This window comes from Cylas formicarius, unplaced genomic scaffold (genome assembly GCF_029955315.1).
Source record: "Cylas formicarius isolate icCylForm1 unplaced genomic scaffold, icCylForm1.1 PGA_scaffold_2__14_contigs__length_35257938, whole genome shotgun sequence".
Taxonomy (NCBI): domain Eukaryota; kingdom Metazoa; phylum Arthropoda; class Insecta; order Coleoptera; family Brentidae; genus Cylas; species Cylas formicarius.
The window spans coordinates 7,357,729-7,379,394 of record NW_026844319.1 but is presented as its reverse complement, the minus strand read 5'-3'; the positions used below and the strand labels follow the sequence as shown (position 1 = coordinate 7,379,394).

Genomic DNA, 21,666 nt, shown 5'->3' with positions numbered 1-21,666 from the left:
CAATGTATATTTCAGTCTGCCAAGAAATGGAAATGCAGGTTTTGACTATAATCTACTCGAAATCAAGAGCGAAAAAAACCCAAATTTGTCCCAAAAAGAGGGGTTTTAAGATCATATCTGCCCTTCTAATGTAGATTTGGGTGCATTAAGAGGCGAAGAAGCAGAATCTGACAGGGATTTTATCGAAATCGGCAACTATTTGATTTAGAAAGGGGTTTTACACCCATGATAGTCTAAGCTGATATTTGCAGTTTTGATGCGGTTTTAGATACGATATGAATCGAAGAAGCCGATTTTGACTGGAATCTGTTTAAAATGACAAAGAAAAACCTATTATCAATTCAAGGAAGTGAATTTTTAAGTAGTTATCTGCAGTTTTAATGTAGATTTCAGTTCGCTAAGTTATGAAAATGCATGTTTTGGCTATAATCTTCCGTAAATCAAGGGCGAAAACCAATTATTTGTCCCAAAAGAAAGTGTTTTAAGTATATATCTGCATTTCTAAGGTAGATTTGGGTACAATAAGAGGCGAAAAAGCAGATTCTGACTAAGATTTTATCGAAATCGGCAACTATTTGACTCAGAAAGGTTGCCTTACGTCGAAATCTAATAGTTTATTAAGGTTTTCGTTACTAAAATGCCCAAAGACGCCGATTTTGACTAGAATTTGAAAGATATTGACATGAATATATAACTGTTTGTATCAAAAAATGATAGTTTAAACTGATATTTGCAGTTTTGATGCGGTTTTAGGTACGATATGAGTCGAAGAAGCCGATTTTGACTGGAATCTGTTTAAAATGATAAGGAAAAACCTACTATCAATCCAAGAAAGTGAATTTTGTGTGAAGTTGGTGAAGTTACCTGTAGTTTTAATGTAAATTTCATTCCGCTAAGTTATGGCCACGTGGAGACGTCGGGCCAGTTCGTACCTATATCCGCAGCAGGTCTCCAAGGTGAAGAGCCTCTAGTCGATAGAATAATGTCGGTAAGGGAAGTCGGCAAATTGGATCCGTAACTTCGGGATAAGGATTGGCTCTAAGGATCGGGGCATCTCGGGCTTGGCGAGGAAGCGAGTTCCGGTTAACGAGCCGATCCGAACCCGGTCCCGAGCTTTGGCCTCCCGCGGAACCGCCTCGCTACGAGACCTGGAAAACTCCGGTTTTCCGGTGTTCTCTTCGCCCGCTATTTAACAGTCAGCTCAGAACTGGCACGAACCGGGGGAATCCGACTGTCTAATTAAAACAAAGCATTGCGATGGTCTTAACGTGATGTTGACGCAATGTGATTTGTGACCAGTGCTCTGAATGTCAAAGTGAAAAAATTCAATCCAGCGCGGGTAAACGGCGGGAGTAACTTAACTATGCCTCTCTTGAGAGAGGTCGTCGAGTGTGGACATGCGTTATTTCAAACGCATGGAACCCCACCAGAAATAGTTCGACTTCCGAACAGATTTAGCCTTGGTCTATCGGTTAAAGCGTCTGACTTGAAACCAGATTCTCTATGGCAGCATAGGTTCGAAACCTACCTACTGCAAACTACCATTGTTTTGCTTGAAATATAATTTTTGTAATTAGCAGCTCAGCCCAGAAAATTTTGTCAATTATTGGTATTGAGTGCATACATTTAAAACTGCATAATGCCCTTATATTTCAAATGCATGGCACATCACCAGAAATAGTTCTACTTTCAAACAGATTTAGCCCTGGTCTGACTAAAAATCAGATTCTCTATGGCAGCGTAGGTTCGAAACCTACCTACAGCAGACGGCCATTGTTTTGCTTGAAATATATAATTTTTAATTAACAGTTCAGCCCAGAAATTTTTGTTCAATAGGGGGATTGAGTGCATAAATTTATAAAAATATAATGGCCTTATATTTCAAATGGCACATCACCAGAAATAGTTCCACTTTCAAACAGATTCAGCCTTGGTCTGTCGGTTAATGCGTCTGACCAGAAATCAGATTCTCTATGGCAGCGTAGGTCCGAAACCTACCTACAGCAAACGACCATTGTTTTGCTTGAAATATAATTTTTGCAATTAGCAGCTCAGCTCAGATATTTTTCGGATATATGGGGATTGAGTGCATAAATTTATAAAAATATAATTTACTTATATTTCAAACGCATGGCACACCACCAGAAATAGTTCGACTTTCAAACATATTTAAGCATGGTCTATCGGTTAAAACGTTTGACTTGAAATCAGATTATCTATGGCAGCGTAGGTTCGAAACCTACCTACTGCAAACGACCATTGTTTTGCTTGAAATATGTATTTTTTAATTAACAGCTCAGCCCAGAAATTTTTCTCAAATATGGGGATTGAGTGCATAAATTTATAAAAATATAATGGCCTTATATTTCAAAACCATGGCACATCACCAAAATAGTTCGACTTTCAAACAAATTTAGCCTTGGTCTATCGGTTAAAGCGTTTGACTTGAAATCAGATTATCTATGGCAGCGTAGGTTCGAAACCTACCTACTGCAAACGACCATTGTTTTGCTTGAAATATAATTTTTATAATTAGCAGCTCAGCCCAGAAAATATTGTCAATTATGGGGATTGAGTGCATAAATTTAAAACAATGTAATGCCCTTATATTTCAAATGGCACATCACCAGAAATATTTCTACTTTCAATCAGATTTAGCCCTGGTCTGTCGGTTAATTCGTCTGACAAGAAATCAGATTATCTATAGCAGCGTAGTTTCGAAACTGCAAACGGACATTGTTTTGCTTGAAATATATATTTTTTAATTAACAGCTCAGCCCAGAAATTTTTCCAAATATGGGGATTGAGTGCATAAATTTATAACAATATAATTCAAATGCATGGCACATCACCCGAAATAGTTCTACTTTCAAATAGATTTAGCCCTGGTCTGTCGGATAATTCGTATGACTAGAAATCAGATTCTCTATGGCAGCGTATTTTCGAAACCTACCTACTGCAAACGGACATTGTTTTACTAGAAATATATATTGTTTAATTAACAGATCAGCCCAGAAATTTTTCTCAAATATGAGGATTGAGTGCATAAATTTTATAAAAGTATAATGGCCTTATATTTCAAACGCATGGCACACCGCCAGAAATAGTTCGACTTTCAAACAGATTTAGCCTTGGTCTGTCGGTTAACGCATCTGACTAAAAATCAGATTCTCTATGGCAGCATAGGTTTGAAACCTACCTACTGCAAACGACCATTGTTTTGCTTGAAATATAATTTTTGTAATTAGCAGCTCAGCCCAGAAAATTTTGTCAATTACTGGGATTGAGTGCATACATTTAAAAGAGCATAATGCCCTTATATTTGAAATGCATGGCACATCACCAGAAATAGTTCTACTATCAAACAGATTTAGCCCTGGTCTGTCGGTTAAGGCGTATGACTAGAAATCAAATTCTCTATGGCAGCGTAAGTTCGAAACCTACCTACTGAAAACGGAAATTGTTTTGCTTGAAATATATATTTTTTAATCAACAGCTCAACCCAGAAATTTTTCTTAAATATGGGGATTGAGTGCATAAATTTATAAAAATATACTTTCGACTTCCGAACAAATTTAGCCTTGGTCTATCGGTTAAGGCGTCTGACTTGAAAACAGATTCTCTATGACAGCATAGGTTCGAAACCTACCTACTGCAAACGGCCATTGTTTTGCTTGAAATTTATATTATATAGTTAACAGCTCAGCCCAAAAATTATTCTCAAATATGGGGATTTAGTGCATAAATTTATAAAAATATAATGTCCTTATATTTCAAACGAATGGCACATCACCAAAATAGTTCGACTTTCAAACAGTTTTAGCCCTGGTCTGTTGGTTAAGGCGTCTGACTAGAAATCAGATTCTCTGTGGCAGCGTAGGTTCAAAACCTACCTACTGAAAACGGAAATTGTTTTGCTTGAAATATATATTTTTTAATCAACAGCTCAATCCAGAAATTTTTCTTAAATATGGGGATTGAGTGCATAAATTTATAAAAATATACTTTCGACTTCCGAACAAATTTAGCCTTGGTCTATCGGTTAAGGCGTCTGACTTGAAAACAGATTCTTTATGACAGCATAGGTTCGAAACCTACCTACTGCAAACGACCATTGTTTTGCTTAAAATACAATTTTTGTAATTAGCTGCCCACCCCAAAAAATTTAGTCAATTATGGGGATTGAGTGCATACATTTAAAACAATATAATGGCCTTATATTTCAAATGGCACATCACCAGAAATAGTTCTACTTTCAAACAGATTTAGCCTTGGTCTCTCGGTTAAGGCGTCTGACTAGAAATCAGATTATCTATGGCAGCGTAGGTTCGAAATCTACCTACTGCAAACGAAAATTGTTTTGCTTGAAATATATATTTTTTAATCAACAGCTCAACCCAGAAATTTTTCTTAAATATAGAGATTGAGTGCATAAATTTATAAAAATATAATGGCCTTATATTTCAAACGCATGGCTCATCACCAAAATATTTCGACTTTCAAACAGATTTAGCCTTGGTCTATCGGTTAAGGCGTCTGACTTGAAATCAGACTCTCTATGGCAGTGTAGGTTCGAAACCTACCTACTGCAAACGACCATTTTTTTGCTTGAAATATAATTTTTGAAATTAGCAGCTCAGCCCAGAAAATTTTGTCAATTATGGGGATTGAGTGCATACATTTAAAACAATATAATGGCCTTATATTTCAAATGGCACATCACCAGAAATAGTTCTACTTTCAAACAGATTTAGCCTTGGTCTGTCGGTTAAGGCGTCTGACTAGAAATCAGATTATCTATGGCAGCGTAGGTTCGAAATCTACCTACTGCAAACGGAAATTGTTTTGCTTGAAATATATATTTTTTAATCAACAGCTCAACCCAGAAATTTTTCTTAAATATGGAGATTGAGTGCATAAATTTATAAAAATATAATGGCCTTATATTTCAAACGCATGGCTCATCACCAAAATATTTCGACTTTCAAACAGATTTAGCCTTGGTCTATCGGTTAAGGCGTCTGACCTGAAATCAGACTCTCTATGGCAGTGTAGGTTCGAAACCTACCTATTGCAAACGACCATTGTTTTGCTTGAAATATAATTTTTGAAATTAGCAGCTCAGCCCAGAAAATTTTGTCAATTATGGGGATTGAGTGCATACATTTAAAACAATATAATGACCTTATATTTCAAATGGCACATCACCAGAAATAGTTCTACTTTCAAACAGATTTAGCCTTGGTCTGTCGATTAAGGCGTCTGACTAGAAATCAGATTATCTATGGCAGCGTAGGTTCGAAATCTACCTACTGCAAACGGACATTGTTTTGTTTGAAATATATATTTTTTAATTAACAGCTCAGCCCAGAAATTTTTCCAAATATGGGGATTGAGTGCATAAATTAATAACAATATAATTCAAATGCATGGCACATCGCCCGAAATAGTTCTACTTTCAAACAGATTTCGCCCTGGTCTGTCGGTTAACGAATCTGACTAGATATCAGACTTTCTATGGCAGCATAGGTTCGAAATCTACCTACTGCAAACGAAAATTGTTTTGCTTGAAATATATATTTTTTAATCAACAGCTCAACCCAGAAATTTTTCTTAAATATGGAGATTGAGTGCATAAATTTATAAAAATATAATGGCCTTATATTTCAAACGCATGGCTCATCACCAAAATATTTCGACTTTCAAACAGATTTAGCCTTGGTCTATCGGTTAAGGCGTCTGACTTGAAATCAGACTCTCTATGGCAGTGTAGGTTCGAAACCTACCTACTGCAAACGACCATTGTTTTGCTTGAAATATAATTTTTGAAATTAGCAGCTCAGCCCAGAAAATTTTGTCAATTATGGGGATTGAGTGCATACATTTAAAACAATATAATGGCCTTATATTTCAAATGGCACATCCCCAGAAATAGTTCTACTTTCAAACAGATTTAGCCTTGGTCTGTCGGTTAAGGCGTCTGACTAGAAATCAGATTATCTATGGCAGCGTAGGTTCGAAATCTACCTACTGCAAACGGAAATTGTTTTGCTTGAAATATATATTTTTTAATCAACAGCTCAACCCAGAAATTTTTCTTAAATATGGAGATTGAGTGCATAAATTTATAAAAATATAATGGCCTTATATTTCAAACGCATGGCTCATCACCAAAATATTTCGACTTTCAAACAGATTTAGCCTTGGTCTATCGGTTAAGGCGTCTGACCTGAAATCAGACTCTCTATGGCAGTGTAGGTTCGAAACCTACCTATTGCAAACGACCATTGTTTTGCTTGAAATATAATTTTTGAAATTAGCAGCTCAGCCCAGAAAATTTTGTCAATTATGGGGATTGAGTGCATACATTTAAAACAATATAATGGCCTTATATTTCAAATGGCACATCACCAGAAATAGTTCTACTTTCAAACAGATTTAGCCTTGGTCTGTCGATTAAGGCGTCTGACTAGAAATCAGATTATCTATGGCAGCGTAGGTTCGAAATCTACCTACTGCAAACGGACATTGTTTTGTTTGAAATATATATTTTTTAATTAACAGCTCAGCCCAGAAATTTTTCCAAATATGGGGATTGAGTGCATAAATTAATAACAATATAATTCAAATGCATGGCACATCGCCCGAAATAGTTCTACTTTCAAACAGATTTCGCCCTGGTCTGTCGGTTAACGAATCTGACTAGATATCAGACTTTCTATGGCAGCATAGGTTCGAAATCTACCTACTGCAAACGAAAATTGTTTTGCTTGAAATATATATTTTTTAATCAACAGCTCAACCCAGAAATTTTTCTTAAATATGGAGATTGAGTGCATAAATTTATAAAAATATAATGGCCTTATATTTCAAACGCATGGCTCATCACCAAAATATTTCGACTTTCAAACAGATTTAGCCTTGGTCTATCGGTTAAGGCGTCTGACTTGAAATCAGACTCTCTATGGCAGTGTAGGTTCGAAACCTACCTGCTGCAAACGACCATTGTTTTGCTTGAAATATAATTTTTGAAATTAGCAGCTCAGCCCAGAAAATTTTGTCAATTATGGGGATTGAGTGCATACATTTAAAACAATATAATGGCCTTATATTTCAAATGGCACATCCCCAGAAATAGTTCTACTTTCAAACAGATTTAGCCTTGGTCTGTCGGTTAAGGCGTCTGACTAGAAATCAGATTATCTATGGCAGCGTAGGTTCGAAATCTACCTACTGCAAACGGAAATTGTTTTGCTTGAAATATATATTTTTTAATCAACAGCTCAACCCAGAAATTTTTCTTAAATATGGAGATTGAATGCATAAATTTATAAAAATATAATGGCCTTATATTTCAAACGCATGGCTCATCACCAAAATATTTCGACTTTCAAACAGATTTAGCCTTGGCCTATCGGTTAAGGCGTCTGACCTGAAATCAGACTCTCTATGGCAGTGTAGGTTCGAAACCTACCTACTGCAAACGACCATTGTTTTGCTTGAAATATAATTTTTGAAATTAGCAGCTCAGCCTAGAAAATTTTGTCAATTATGGGGATTGAGTGCATACATTTAAAACAATATAATGGCCTTATATTTCAAATGGCACATCACCAGAAATAGTTCTACTTTCAAACAGATTTAGCCTCGGTCTGTCGGTTAAGGCGTCTGACTAGAAATCAGATTATCTATGGCAGCGTAGGTTCGAAATCTACCTACTGCAAACGGAAATTGTTTTGCTTGAAATATATATTTTTTAATCAACAGCTCAACCCAGAAATTTTTCTTAAATATGGAGATTGAGTGCATAAATTTATAAAAATATAATGGCCTTATATTTCAAACGCATGGCTCATCACCAAAATATTTCGACTTTCAAACAGATTTAGCCTTGGTCTATCGGTTAAAGCGTCTGACCTGAAATCAGACTCTCTATGGCAGTGTAGGTTCGAAACCTACCTACTGCAAACGACCATTGTTTTGCTTGAAATATAATTTTTGAAATTAGCAGCTCAGCCCAGAAAATTTTGTCAATTATGGGGATTGAGTGCATACATTTAAAACAATATAATGGCCTTATATTTCAAATGGCACATCACCAGAAATAGTTCTACTTTCAAACAGATTTAGCCTTGGTCTGTCGATTAAGGCGTCTGACTAGAAATCAGATTATCTATGGCAGCGTAGGTTCGAAATCTACCTACTGCAAACGGACATTGTTTTGTTTGAAATATATATTTTTTAATTAACAGCTCAGCCCAGAAATTTTTCCAAATATGGGGATTGAGTGCATAAATTTATAACAATATAATTCAAATGCATGGCACATCGCCCGAAATAGTTCTACTTTCAAACAGATTTCGCCCTGGTCTGTCGGTTAACGAATCTGACTAGATATCCGATTTTCTATGGCAGCATAGGTTCGAAATCTACCTACTGCAAACGAAAATTGTTTTGCTTGAAATATATATTTTTTAATCAACAGCTCAACCCAGAAATTTTTCTTAAATATGGAGATTGAGTGCATAAATTTATAAAAATATAATGGCCTTATATTTCAAACGCATGGCTCATCACCAAAATATTTCGACTTTCAAACAGATTTAGCCTTGGTCTATCGGTTAAGGCGTCTGACCTGAAATCAGACTCTCTATGGCAGTGTAGGTTCGAAACCTACCTACTGCAAACGACCATTGTTTTGCTTGAAATATAATTTTTGAAATTAGCAGCTCAGCCCAGAAAATTTTGTCAATTATGGGGATTGAGTGCATACATTTAAAACAATATAATGGCCTTATATTTCAAATGGCACATCACCAGAAATAGTTCTACTTTCAAACAGATTTAGCCTTGGTCTGTCGATTAAGGCGTCTGACTAGAAATCAGATTATCTATGGCAGCGTAGGTTCGAAATCTACCTACTGCAAACGGACATTGTTTTGTTTGAAATATATATTTTTTAATTAACAGCTCAGCCCAGAAATTTTTCCAAATATGGGGATTGAGTGCATAAATTAATAACAATATAATTCAAATGCATGGCACATCGCCCGAAATAGTTCTACTTTCAAACAGATTTCGCCCTGGTCTGTCGGTTAACGAATCTGACTAGATATCAGACTTTCTATGGCAGCATAGGTTCGAAATCTACCTACTGCAAACGAAAATTGTTTTGCTTGAAATATATAATTTTTAATCAACAGCTCAACCCAGAAATTTTTCTTAAATATGGAGATTGAGTGCATAAATTTATAAAAATATAATGGCCTTATATTTCAAACGCATGGCTCATCACCAAAATATTTCGACTTTCAAACAGATTTAGCCTTGGTCTATCGGTTAAGGCGTCTGACTTGAAATCAGACTCTCTATGGCAGTGTAGGTTCGAAACCTACCTACTGCAAACGACCATTGTTTTGCTTGAAATATAATTTTTGAAATTAGCAGCTCAGCCCAGAAAATTTTGTCAATTATGGGGATTGAGTGCATACATTTAAAACAATATAATGGCCTTATATTTCAAATGGCACATCCCCAGAAATAGTTCTACTTTCAAACAGATTTAGCCTTGGTCTGTCGGTTAAGGCGTCTGACTAGAAATCAGATTATCTATGGCAGCGTAGGTTCGAAATCTACCTACTGCAAACGGAAATTGTTTTGCTTGAAATATATATTTTTTAATCAACAGCTCAACCCAGAAATTTTTCTTAAATATGGAGATTGAGTGCATAAATTTATAAAAATATAATGGCCTTATATTTCAAACGCATGGCTCATCACCAAAATATTTCGACTTTCAAACAGATTTAGCCTTGGTCTATCGGTTAAGGCGTCTGACCTGAAATCAGACTCTCTATGGCAGTGTAGGTTCGAAACCTACCTACTGCAAACGACCATTGTTTTGCTTGAAATATAATTTTTGAAATTAGCAGCTCAGCCCAGAAAATTTTGTCAATTATGGCGATTGAGTGCATACATTTAAAACAATATAATGGCCTTATATTTCAAATGGCACATCACCAGAAATAGTTCTACTTTCAAACAGATTTAGCCTCGGTCTGTCGGTTAAGGCGTCTGACTAGAAATCAGATTATCTATGGCAGCGTAGGTTCGAAATCTACCTACTGCAAACGGAAATTGTTTTGCTTGAAATATATATTTTTTAATCAACAGCTCAACCCAGAAATTTTTCTTAAATATGGAGATTGAGTGCATAAATTTATAAAAATATAATGGCCAGTAGTAATTATTCGTGACTTGACCATCCCCCGTCCCCCGGGGGAGATTTTGTGATTGCAAATTTACAGATTCCCAAGCAACCGAAAAAAAAAAAAATAAAAATAGTTTGACCATTCTACGAGAGATGTCGCCACCCATTAAGAGCTCAGGTTTCGATCGCCAGATGTCACCCTGAATGGGGGGAAGGGGGTAGTTTTCGCGTTAGTGCCTTTTTGGCAATTTCGCCCCGCTAGGGGTAGTTTTTGCGTTAGTGCCTTTTTGTTTTGACGTATTTTTGCGCGAGGTGAAAAAAGCGACCGGTGTGTCGCGCGCGGTCGGGGGATTCGAACCTCGAACCCCGCGCGCTACGTTAGTCGAGCCTAGCCGAGCCTAGCCGACGACGATTTCGGCGTCGACGATAAGAGAATTCAACTAATAAAAGGTCGTCGAGGTAGTATTGACATCCGATATGTTTAAAATGCGCGAATTCAATAAACACATTTTTATTAACTTACAATGTATCTGATAACGATAAAAAACATTATACGTAAATAAAGCATATATATTCCATATTTGCTAATGTGATGAAATTTTGTTTAAATTCATCAAGTGTGACCCCGAGGTTAGCTACTTTGTGCGAAATTGCATTGTTCTGTTTCCGCATAAATATAATAAAAGGTCGTCGAGGTCGCGTAAAATATAATTAAATTAAATAAATGTGCACCGATAAAATTTATGATGTAACATTTTTATGAAATATCGCTAACAAATGGCAAGTTGAGTTAGCCAGGTCCCTTTTTTGACTTAAAGTAAGTTGGTGGTGTATGTTGTTTTGCGGTCAGACAGAAACAAATTATAGACCAGTATATGTTTAGGAATTAAATGAAAAATGACATAAACCAAATACGTGTTACTAATAAAATTATTTATTGATTATATATATTTACATCTCGGTTATGTATATTTACATCTCGGTATAAATTCATAGCTTTAAAAAGACTGTGCCTTTTTGACATAATTTTTTCAATATCTTCTCTTTCGAGAAAAATTTGCGACCGTCCATTTTTTAATAGCCTCAAATCACAAAGCTCTTCTTCGTTCCAATACATCACCTCTATGTCGTCACCGATGTGTGCTGAAACGTCGTTCCACTTTAGATGTTCTCCTACTTCTTCGTTTAGAAAATTGAGAAAATCCAAGAACTCTTCTAGTTGAAAATCCATATGTTCGTCCCTGCTGGTGAAACGAACGCCAGTGTTGTAAATTTCAAACAGCATATTTTCGTCAATCTTAACAACATCAGTGGCCATTTTAATTTTTTTTTTTTTTTTTTTTTGCTGCGTTAAGTACACTTTTCGAGTCACAGTCGATTGAAGAGTTTTGGAATATATGCGAACAATTTATACATCCACATATCCCTACTTGCGAAGATGGGCGGAGCAATGAATTTTTGTCAACTTGTATAAGCACTTTGATAGTAATAGGAAACAAGCACCCGTAACTAGATACAGTAGAATCAAAACCTTTTGGAGGTCTGTCCCAAAATTTTCCTCCTTATCACTACGATAGCTGATATTATTGAAAGCAATCGTTTGCCATTCGCCGTGGTCGCCGAAACTGCGATCAAAGAAAACCAAACGGACTTTGTAATTTAGATACTGAGCGGTAACGTTTGGTAACCTTGCTCCAAAAATGTGTAGCTTATCGTTACCGTTAACTGTCATGGGATACAGCTGACTCCATTCTTCCGGCCAAACGCCACTGATATTGTTATTTTTAAAACAAACGTACGCTTCGATAACCCCATTGGGTTTATTTAAGTAGAACATATTTTGCACTACCGCTGTTAATAAAACATATTGAGCACTTAACAAAGCCATGTTTCTCACTATATTGAGGCGATTTAAATCAATGAACTACTTTTTATAACACTCAAACAAAGCGGACATTTATTTTGTGGAGGCACGGGTCCGTCGATATGAGTTCTACTATCCGGTCGATTATAGTGAATAAAACAAGGCAAATGAGTCTGCAGGTCGAAATTGTTTTTCTGCTTGTCGGATAACCTATGCCACATAGCCAGCAAGTCGCAGGATTTCACGTATTTGATTAGGTATTCCGCGGGAAGCTCATCGACGTTGCTTATAGGGCGATTCATCACTTAACACTTGAGAATTAATTTTGATTTGCTCGCTTTGCGTTAGTCTGTTTTATATGTTGCCGCACAAAATAAAATTGCAAATTTTGAAAGCACATCTTTTTATTGTCATTTTCATATAGGAATTTTAGCATATAACCAATTGAATAATAATACAGAGTTTCGTAAGGCACACATGCGTAATCCACCATTCATATGAAAGGTGCACTTAGGTCGATCCAATTCAAATTTGAGCGGTATCAGCCAACTGTCGTCGAATTTTTCGATATTAACAATCAAAGGAAGGTGTAGCTGTAGTTGTTGGATCTTCGAAGTCAAAAAATCAATTTTCGGTTGCCCTCTGAGGTATATAATGTCCGCGGTTTCAACCAAACGCCTAACCAATTCGTCGATAAAGTTATAGTCTATAAGACCTGTACTATATTTTAATCCGTGGTGAAAACGCTCGAGCCAACGTACGCTTCGCTTATCAGCATGAGTCAACGTTAAAAAATCTCTCGGCGGCTTCATTATGTAGTGGGCCATTTGATTTCCGTCGTAAATTGCAATTTCTTTAGCGACGAAACCTTCACCGTCCTTCAGATTAAACCCTTGTATATCTAGTGCCACGATCCGCATGATGACAACTGTCAAAAATGTACTGTTTCGCCTGATATTTATGGCAAATTTTTTGAACATCTGCGAATCGGGTTTTTAAAATCCGTTACATTGAGACAATAAACCGATGTATCCTTCTTGATATTAGCGCTAGTTTCAAATTCAATTCGCATTACCACGGAACCAGTTTGTAGAGACTCTCTTTGATGAGAACAATCGATGTGTGTAATGGGACATTTTTCTTTGAAATGCTGCGGTGTGAAAATTGGCTCATTGGAAATCCCGTAATAAGAGTGTCTAAAATTAGCAAACATATCATACAGAGTCGAATACTTGTTTTCTTTAAAATTTAGGTTTAAATCATGGTACGGATATCGTTCCGAATTTAAAAATACTTTTATATTAGTTAAATCGACGTCATCAAATTGACTCATATCCTTTTCTACTCGACCTTTCCTATTTTCGTGGAAGGCGATAATGATATGACGCGGAGTTTCTAGTTTATTTGTTGTTTTCACGGGCCACGTGTGAGTTGTGGTTTCAGGCAGAGATGAATATTCAATAATTTCCCAAGATCTGAAACCGATTGTTATCTCTTTATTAGACTCCATGATTTTCGTTAAAACAAGTTCTTCTGCAATATTTGTCATTATTTTTGGGATTTTCCAATATATCTTTTTAAGCGAAACTTTAGGTATTTCGGGAGTTGTGGTTTTTGGTTCATTGTCGTCTAAAAAAAGGACCGCATCTAAATCGTTGCTGGCTCGTATTAAAACTAACTCTTGCTTCATATTCAATACAATTTTTTGATAATCTTCGAAGAATCCTGATAGCATTTTCAACGGAATAGAGATGTTAAATTTTCCGTGATCATCGACCATAATTCTGTCACTTGCATTTCGATTTGGAAACCATCCTGCATTTTGAAGTTTTATACTTTCGTTGGTATTATAGGAAAGATATGCTTTTAATGTTGATGCCAAACCAACGTTCCTGACTGCGTCCAAGGTGACGCCATTAAGTTCGTACCGGATCTCTCTAAAGAGAAAAGCAATTCCATTGTTAATAAACCTTAATTTTCCAGTGTACTTGTCATCTTCATTAGTAAGGACCCCCTCGATGTACAACACACTTTCACAGGGTAAAGTGAAGGAATCTAGTTCCTGAATTGGTATGCGTATTTCGTCGTTATAGTCGAATTTTGAAGACACGAATGGTTGATAAGTATGAAACTCTGAACTTACGATGGAGTTGTCGATATAGAGTTTTTCGTTAACATTTAAAATTGTCATTTTAAGAGCACTTGGAATCCTAATGATTTCAAAAAGGTGCGGTTTGTACGTGTTAAACGTTGGCCGTTTCTAATGGCACTGGATTTGCAAACAATATTTCTCTTTTTATAGTTTTTTTTTGTGATTGTACTGTAACCACTGATGGTTCTCTTATAAAAGTCCTGTTATATCTGGTAACCATTATTGCTTTTTTAAATGCAACCTCACTGTTATCGTTTCGTTTCTAAAATTAATAAGATCTCCGTCTTGGTCGATGATTTTTATAGTGATATTATTAATTGTCTTAACACTGATTGGAAAATAAAGTATAGGTAGGGGCGACTCGACTATTTTATACCCAGGAGCTACAGCCGGAAAAAACTGATGTATTATGTGAACCGGTTTACCATTACTGTATGAGCCAACACATATATTACAATCGACGCAAATAGCATTGACTTTATTAATATTTACTACTTTATCCGACTGTTCTGTAGTCGATGCTTCAACTACTCGCTTTTTAAATCCAAGCAGTCGACCTATGGAATCATTCGAGGAAAAGTCAATTCGTTTAGAACAAAAAATTGAACTCTTTAAAGTGTTGGAATTTGATTCCAGAATAAAATCGACCTTCTCTTTAAATATCTTTTTCACTTGGTTTTTGACGTATTTCTCGATATCTGTTAAATCGTACGTTCCCTCTGGAATAGTTATAACTTTCTCTCCTATATGTAACTTGTTATTACCGGGTTCAATATTTGGTATGCTCATGTACGTCTCGAAATCTGCTAGTCCCAAAAAGTATTCCTTATCATCATCTAAATAAATTGGCGGATTGAAATCGGCGGATAATATAGAAGTTTTCCCACTTATGGAAATCGTAGTGGACATTGCGAATCTAAATTAATCACTGACGTTTCACTTTAACGGCATGTTATTATATAGAAATTTTAGTGACAGATGTCCGCAATTGTAAGAACTGGACTTTTGTTTGGCTTCATAAGTGTAATATATGTTAACATTTCCGTTAGAATTAAGATATTTAACTAATTCTACAGGCGGTTTCAAATTTCCGTAACCATCAAAGTAGAAAGCCTTAGTTTTGTCCTTTATGTAGCTGACCCAATGAGTTCCCTGGTTTTTCTCACTATCCAAGTTAACAATTCCGCATTCTTCAATTTTAATTTTTCGCGGTAAATTATCACGCATAAAAACGCCCCTGAAATGCGGAATTTGTAGTATTTTTGCATATTTTTCCAGATCGAAATTTGTCAAAGCTCTTCGAGGTAAATTTATTTGGACTTTTTTTTTCTCTTTTGGGTATTTTTCTCCTTCGACACAACACCGCCCTTATATGGTTTAATATAAAGACCTTTTCCTTCACTTCTACTGTTTTTAAACGGTTTTACGTATAGTCCTTGGGCTTCGATGGCTCTGTTATGACGTTCTTGTTCTGCCAACTGCTCTTTGGCCGCTTTAGCATCGTTTACTGCTTTCGCGATACCTGCCGCTCCTCCGCCTAGCGCGCCAAGTGCTCCCAATATCGGTAGTAAAAGAGGTAAAAATCCACCAATTTTATTAGGTGTTTTTATAATACGCTTTTTTTTGCTCGCTTTCATTTTGCTTGCTTTTTTAACACCCATTCCCAATTTTCGCTTTCCTTTCATTACACCTGTTATGCCTAAAGCGGCTGTTTTTTCTCCAAACGAAGAGTCCTTTGCTTTAACCCTCTGCCAAGCTTTATCTTCTAAGATCTTGTCTGCTTCGTGTCTCTTTGTTAAATTGTTAGACTGAGAGTATGCTATATCGTGCTCTTTACAAGCAGCGTCTAAGGGATTTATACCTGGATCACCTCTATTTATTCTCTTCTGTAAATGAGTACCCGGTCCGCAGAATTGGTAACCAGGAATATGCAGTTCGATAGGAAGTTTGTTTATAAGTTTATTTACCAATCCTGAACCTTTCGCCCTGTTTCGATGTACAATCATGAGAGTGTTTGGAAATACTGTTTAAATATTTAGGAATTATGCTATAAATACTTTTGCAGGTTCTTGTTAATGCCTCAGTCGAAATGAAAGTTGTTAAGCAAGCCTTTTCTTTACCCGTAAAAAACCACGACGCAAGCTTGGTCCGCGAATTTCAAAAGCACGGCGATCTCTTTGGAGGTAGTTGCAAGAGGGCACTAATTGTAGGACCCTCAAATTCGGGTAAAACCAACGTCATGTTATCATTGCTCGAACATCCTAATGGAATTAGATTTGAAAACGTTTACTTATATTCCAAATCCCTGCAACAGCCAAAATACGTGTATTTGAGAGAACTGCTAAAGCCTTTACAAGAGATTGGCTTTTTTGAGTTTGAGATCGATGAGAATATCGTTTCTCCTCAGGAAATTAAACCCAATTCTGTTATAATATTTGATGATATTCCTTGTCACGACCAAAGTGTCATTAGAGATTATTTCACTCACGGTAGGCATAAAAACACCGATTGTTTCTTTATTTTTCAAGGATATTCTTCTATACTCAAGCGACTTATCAGGGAAAACGCCAACCTTCTGATTTTATTCAAGCAAGACATGATGAGTTTAAAGCATATATATAACGATCACTGTATGTTGGACATGTCATTTGAACAGTTTAGAAATATCTGTGTGTACTGCTGGAACGAACCTTATAATTTTCTTGTGATTGACAAAGATTGTGAGTTAGATAAGGGCAGATATAGGAAAAACTTCGATTCCTTCATTTATATATAATATCCCAAAATGGATAAACGCCTAGCGACGGAGCTAATAAAATCAAGAAACGCAGTTAGAGAAAAATATCAAAGGCTAAAACAAGCCGCAAGTGAATCCCAGACGCAACTCGAACAAACCTATAAACCGATAACTCAGCCTCTGCAGCAATTAATTTCATCAATAAATAAAACGGATATCAAACAAGAACCGTTTGAAGAAAAAGAAAATATTAAACATGAAGTGTTAACCTCGACGCCTACCAAAATAAAGGAGAAAAGAACCGGAAAAACCCCAATCTTACCTTCAGAATTGCCCTCATTTTTTGATACCTCCTTTCCGTCGATCCAACAACAAAGCAATGTTGTAGCTGAAAGTACGGGTCTTTCGGACAGCGATACTACGTTGGGAAATCTGTCAGATATTTTAGAACAAACTAAGCAAGCTATACAGGATTACGTCGACACTCCCGCTTACGAGCAATGGTTGAATGACTTTAATAAATTACCACGAACATACATTGATGACAGCGTAAAAGATACCCAACATATATTTGACCATAATTATGGTATCGTTCATGACATAGAAAACGATAAATTTTTTCTGGGCTTAACCCAAAAAGCTGTGGAAATTGTCGGTAAAGATGTGAAGGTACAAGGTATTACATACCCTGGGACTGTGGGTTTGTATGAGTTACTTTTCAAGAAGGTGCCGGTCGGTTTCAAATCGCAAGATCTAGATAATTATATGGATATACTGAAAAGAACAAACGCGTATCGGAGAAACCATGACCCTAATGGACAAGTGCAAGGAAATGCATCATATAAATATATAAATATAATTGGACCTTATTTACAGGAGCGAGGAATAACAAAAACAAAAAACCCGGTGAGACGACTAGCTGACGCATTTTCTAAAGTGCCTCCGCCTTATAGGACAATCAAAACTGGGACGGGGTTAACTTTAAAATCAAATAAAGAAAATACAGATTATATTTATTGGGATACTGTTAACGAGCTTGTCGATAGATTAAGACTGTTATTGGCATCTACTGCTGCGGGGCACACGGGACATGAGAACGAAATAGCTTCAATTATTGAAGAACTAAGAGAGGGAAAAGTTATCTTATAAAATAAGCACGACTGAGAGTTAGAAAATTATTTGAGTAACAACCGCTGTCATGACTATTAATAAATTTGGTACACACATTAATCACCACCTTAACGAGAAATACGATAATTCAATGAAGGAGTTGGAAAAACATTTATCCAAAATAGAAGAGCTTGAGAAGACATTAAAGAGCTATCAGGCAGATATCAATTCCCAACTTAATAAACTTTTGCCACAACAAAACCGATATACACAATGGGTGAACAAATACAATACGAGTTTGGACCAAATAAATCAGTTAGCGACAACAACTAATGAATGATTTAAAATGGTGTTTAATTCAAATTGACGGGCAATCGACAAAGTAATGAGCAGTGAGAAAGCACAACTCGTCCGAGAGCTGCACAATCCGGCACGCAGAAATTACGCGCGTCGCAGAACTATAATACGAGGGCTGGATGATTTGTGGCAAGCGGATTTGGCTCAGCTAGACCGATATGCGAAACAAAATAAAAACTTTAAATTCATACTAGTCGTGATCGATTGCTTTTCAAAATACGTGTGGTGTCGACCGTTAAAAACAAAAACCGGTGTTGAAGTTACCAAAGCGTTTACCCAAATTCTCAAAGAAGGACGCCGGCCGCAAAATCTGCAAACTGATCTCGGCAAAGAGTTTTATAATATCCATTTTAAAAAAATGACGGGTAGGTTTGACATAAATCACTACAGCACATATAGCAACGTGAAAGCTGCCGTAGCCGAGAGAGTTATACGTACTCTCAAGGAAAAATTATTTAGATATTTTTCGTTAAACGGCACCTACAAATGGATAGATGTTTTATCCTCTGTTGTCGAAAAATATAACAGTAACGTGCACAGGACCACCGGAATGAAACCTAAAGAAGTGAACAAAGATAACGCGCCTAGTTTGCTGAAATCAGCGTACAGTCACTTGAAAATTGTAGGACCATCTAAACTTAAACTGGACGACGTTGTAAGAATCAGCAAGACCAAGCACGTGTTTAGCAAAGGTTATACTCCCAACTGGACCACGGAATTGTTTAAAATCGTAAAAGTGCAGATTACAAATCCGGTAACTTATCTGTAGGAAGATATGAAGGGTAAGCCTGTAATGGGCGCTTTTTACCAGGAAGAATTGCAGAAAACCGTTAACCCTGACGTCTATCTCGTCGAAAAGGTGTTGCGCAAACGAGGAAATAAGGTTCTCGTGCGCTGGTTGGGCTTGGACAAGTCACATGATTCATGGATCGACACCGCGAATATCCTATAAATTTCTTCTATTATTTTTGATTTTGTGAGCGTCCGAGACAGACATGGAACAAATTGTGTTGCCGGATAATTTTTTAAATTTATTGCAAGAGAATGGTTTGATGGGTCCACCGCCTTCGCAGCCACCAACAGATATTCCAAAACGTAAGCGTACTGCTGCAAATTCACGAGTTAAGAAAATAAAAATTGAATCTCTACCGCAAGCACAAGGAGAATGGTTCGAGGCGTTCAAAGATGACAACGAAAAAAGGATAGTTTGTGAGGCGTTCAATTTGAAAAACAATTTGGAAAATCAGCTGATGCAATGTGAAGAAGGTATCCAGCAGCTCGAAACTCAGATAGCAGTTGTTCAGGCCGATCTCCAAATACTGCGCTTACGTGCGGAAGAATACAAAGCAAAAATCGGATATTTCCAAAATTTGGCTCCAGGACATATTGTATAAAAACGAAAAAATATTCAGTAACTGTATTTTGATATAAAAATAAAATCGCGTTAAAATATTTTTATTTTATTTCAAATGTTAGCCAGGACGCTTTTGGTCAGATTTAAATTAGGTCTAAAATATCTATGGAACAGCTCTCGAACAGGTCTAGGACAGCCTTAAACAGACCCAAAACCTCTACGGAACAGGTTTCTACAGGTCCGACACAGATATGGACCATTTTGCTTCTTTAAACAGGAATGTTTATTTCGCATTGCGATCGAACAATTATTTTTGGTGACGCAAAGTATAACATACTGACAAAATGAAATTACGGAGTGAGATTTTTTTTTTGCGTTTTTGTTCGCGTCGAAGGAAATGCGACGATAAACTCGATGTCGAAGGAAACGCATGCGGTAAGAATATCAAACGTTTTGATTAAACCATTTCTTGTGTCGCAGGAAAACACGTATGCCGTTCCTAAGCGGTCTAATATGAAAGTCTCGTTTAAAACATTTTTTTTTTGCGGCGAAGGCAGGCGACGCGATGATCTCACCAGCCAAAGTTTAGTTTAAACATTTCGCAAAGCGATGATGTCATGCATCCGCTGCCGCACACCGACGACGCGGCGGGCAATGATATCAGCCAGTTATCAAACGCGACGGCGGCGGTACGCCTGAGTCATCGCACACAATCGCGCTGCAATTTACATTCACGCCGCGACCAACGGTCGAGTTTCGAAGCGAAGCGGCCCCATACGACGACGGTTTGGTTAGGTTAGGTCGCTAACTACGACCAATTTTATCAGCGGGTCGCGTTATATTGCGGAATTCTCGCCAACACAAATCTTAATTATTCTGAAGGAACGTTCTCGAATGTAATTTTAAATTCATTACCCCAGAAAAATTGGCTTAATTAACAAGCGACCGCCGCCATAGTGAGACTTCATTCTTTGGATTTTTGTTTGTGTTTCACCACTTAAAAAAGGTAAGTGTCAAGTAGAGATCTGGAACAGTTGGAGAGTGAGACGCCTATTCCTCGCAGCAAATAAAAATGTTCACCTGCGAATATTGCAACCGCTCGTTCAGCCGTAAAGACCACCTGGCGAGGCACGGGGACTGTCGCGCAGCAGTACAAATTTGTGACGTTTGCGGCGGGATATACAAATCCGAGGGGGCTCTCCGACGCCATAAACGCGAGAAGCATGAGGTTTCCAAGGCGAAAAGACCCGCCGCCGCCCCTATTGCTGCAGACGAACCCAAGCGCCCGAGACTTGACCTACCGGAAGGTAAGGATTTTTGATTTTATATCCCAAACAATTCTCATATTGTATTTTATAGCTTCGACATCATCATCATCACCATCATCCACGCGCCATTGTACGCAGTGTAACTTGACCATTCCTGCAATGAGATGGCAAGGACACTTGCGTACTTTGGCTCACCGCCAAAAATGCAGCGTGGTGCAGGAGCCAGGAGTAGAAATGATACAGACCTCCTTCCGTAACCGCATAGTTACATACCGTCTGGCGTCCACCATTAACCCTACCGATGTTAAGGGCTTCTTGGACCACCTTAGGTCCAAAATCCTTACGTTGGTAGAGTCGAACGTCCGACGCTACGGCAACGTAAAAGTCGGTATGGAGCTATTCGGAAACTTCCTCTTGCAGACGAAGGAACAAGAGGAGGTCAAGTCCTTCAATACCAAATATCGGCTGGTGAGCGGAAACACCGATCTGGAGGAGCTATACGTCCAGTTCGTCGACATCTTGGCTACCAAAGCGTCCGAGTTTCAGGAAAGGGACAGCGGTATGATTCATAAAAATGTATATTTCCGAACTAATTTCTTTCTCTTTTTTACAGG

General features: G+C 37.2%; 1 protein-coding gene across 1 annotated transcript; it reads left to right on the top strand.

Moving 5' to 3' along the window:
• Nucleotides 1-20,736: 20,736 nt before the first annotated feature.
• On the top strand, nt 20,737-21,434 carry LOC132698613 (early growth response protein 1-like). Its single transcript, XM_060664806.1, has 4 exons — nt 20,737-20,790; nt 20,848-21,091; nt 21,144-21,355; nt 21,405-21,434. The coding sequence occupies exons 2-4, from the start codon at nt 20,857-20,859 to the stop codon at nt 21,432-21,434; spliced, it is 477 nt and encodes a 158-aa protein (XP_060520789.1). The 5' UTR covers nt 20,737-20,790; nt 20,848-20,856.
• Nucleotides 21,435-21,666: the final 232 nt, after the last annotated feature.

What these genes read in the sequence shown, in the direction of transcription:
- LOC132698613 (XM_060664806.1), top strand. Translation starts at nt 20,857, where the DNA reads ATGTTCACCTGCGAATATTGCAACCGCTCGTTCAGCCGTAAAGACCAC. An exon ending in GAGACTTGACCTACCGGAAG is followed by an intron (nt 21,092 to 21,143) that starts GTAAGGATTTTT and finishes TGTATTTTATAG; the next exon opens with CTTCGACATCATCATCATCA. An exon ending in CCACCATTAACCCTACCGAT is followed by an intron (nt 21,356 to 21,404) that starts GTTAAGGGCTTC and finishes TTACGTTGGTAG; the next exon opens with AGTCGAACGTCCGACGCTAC.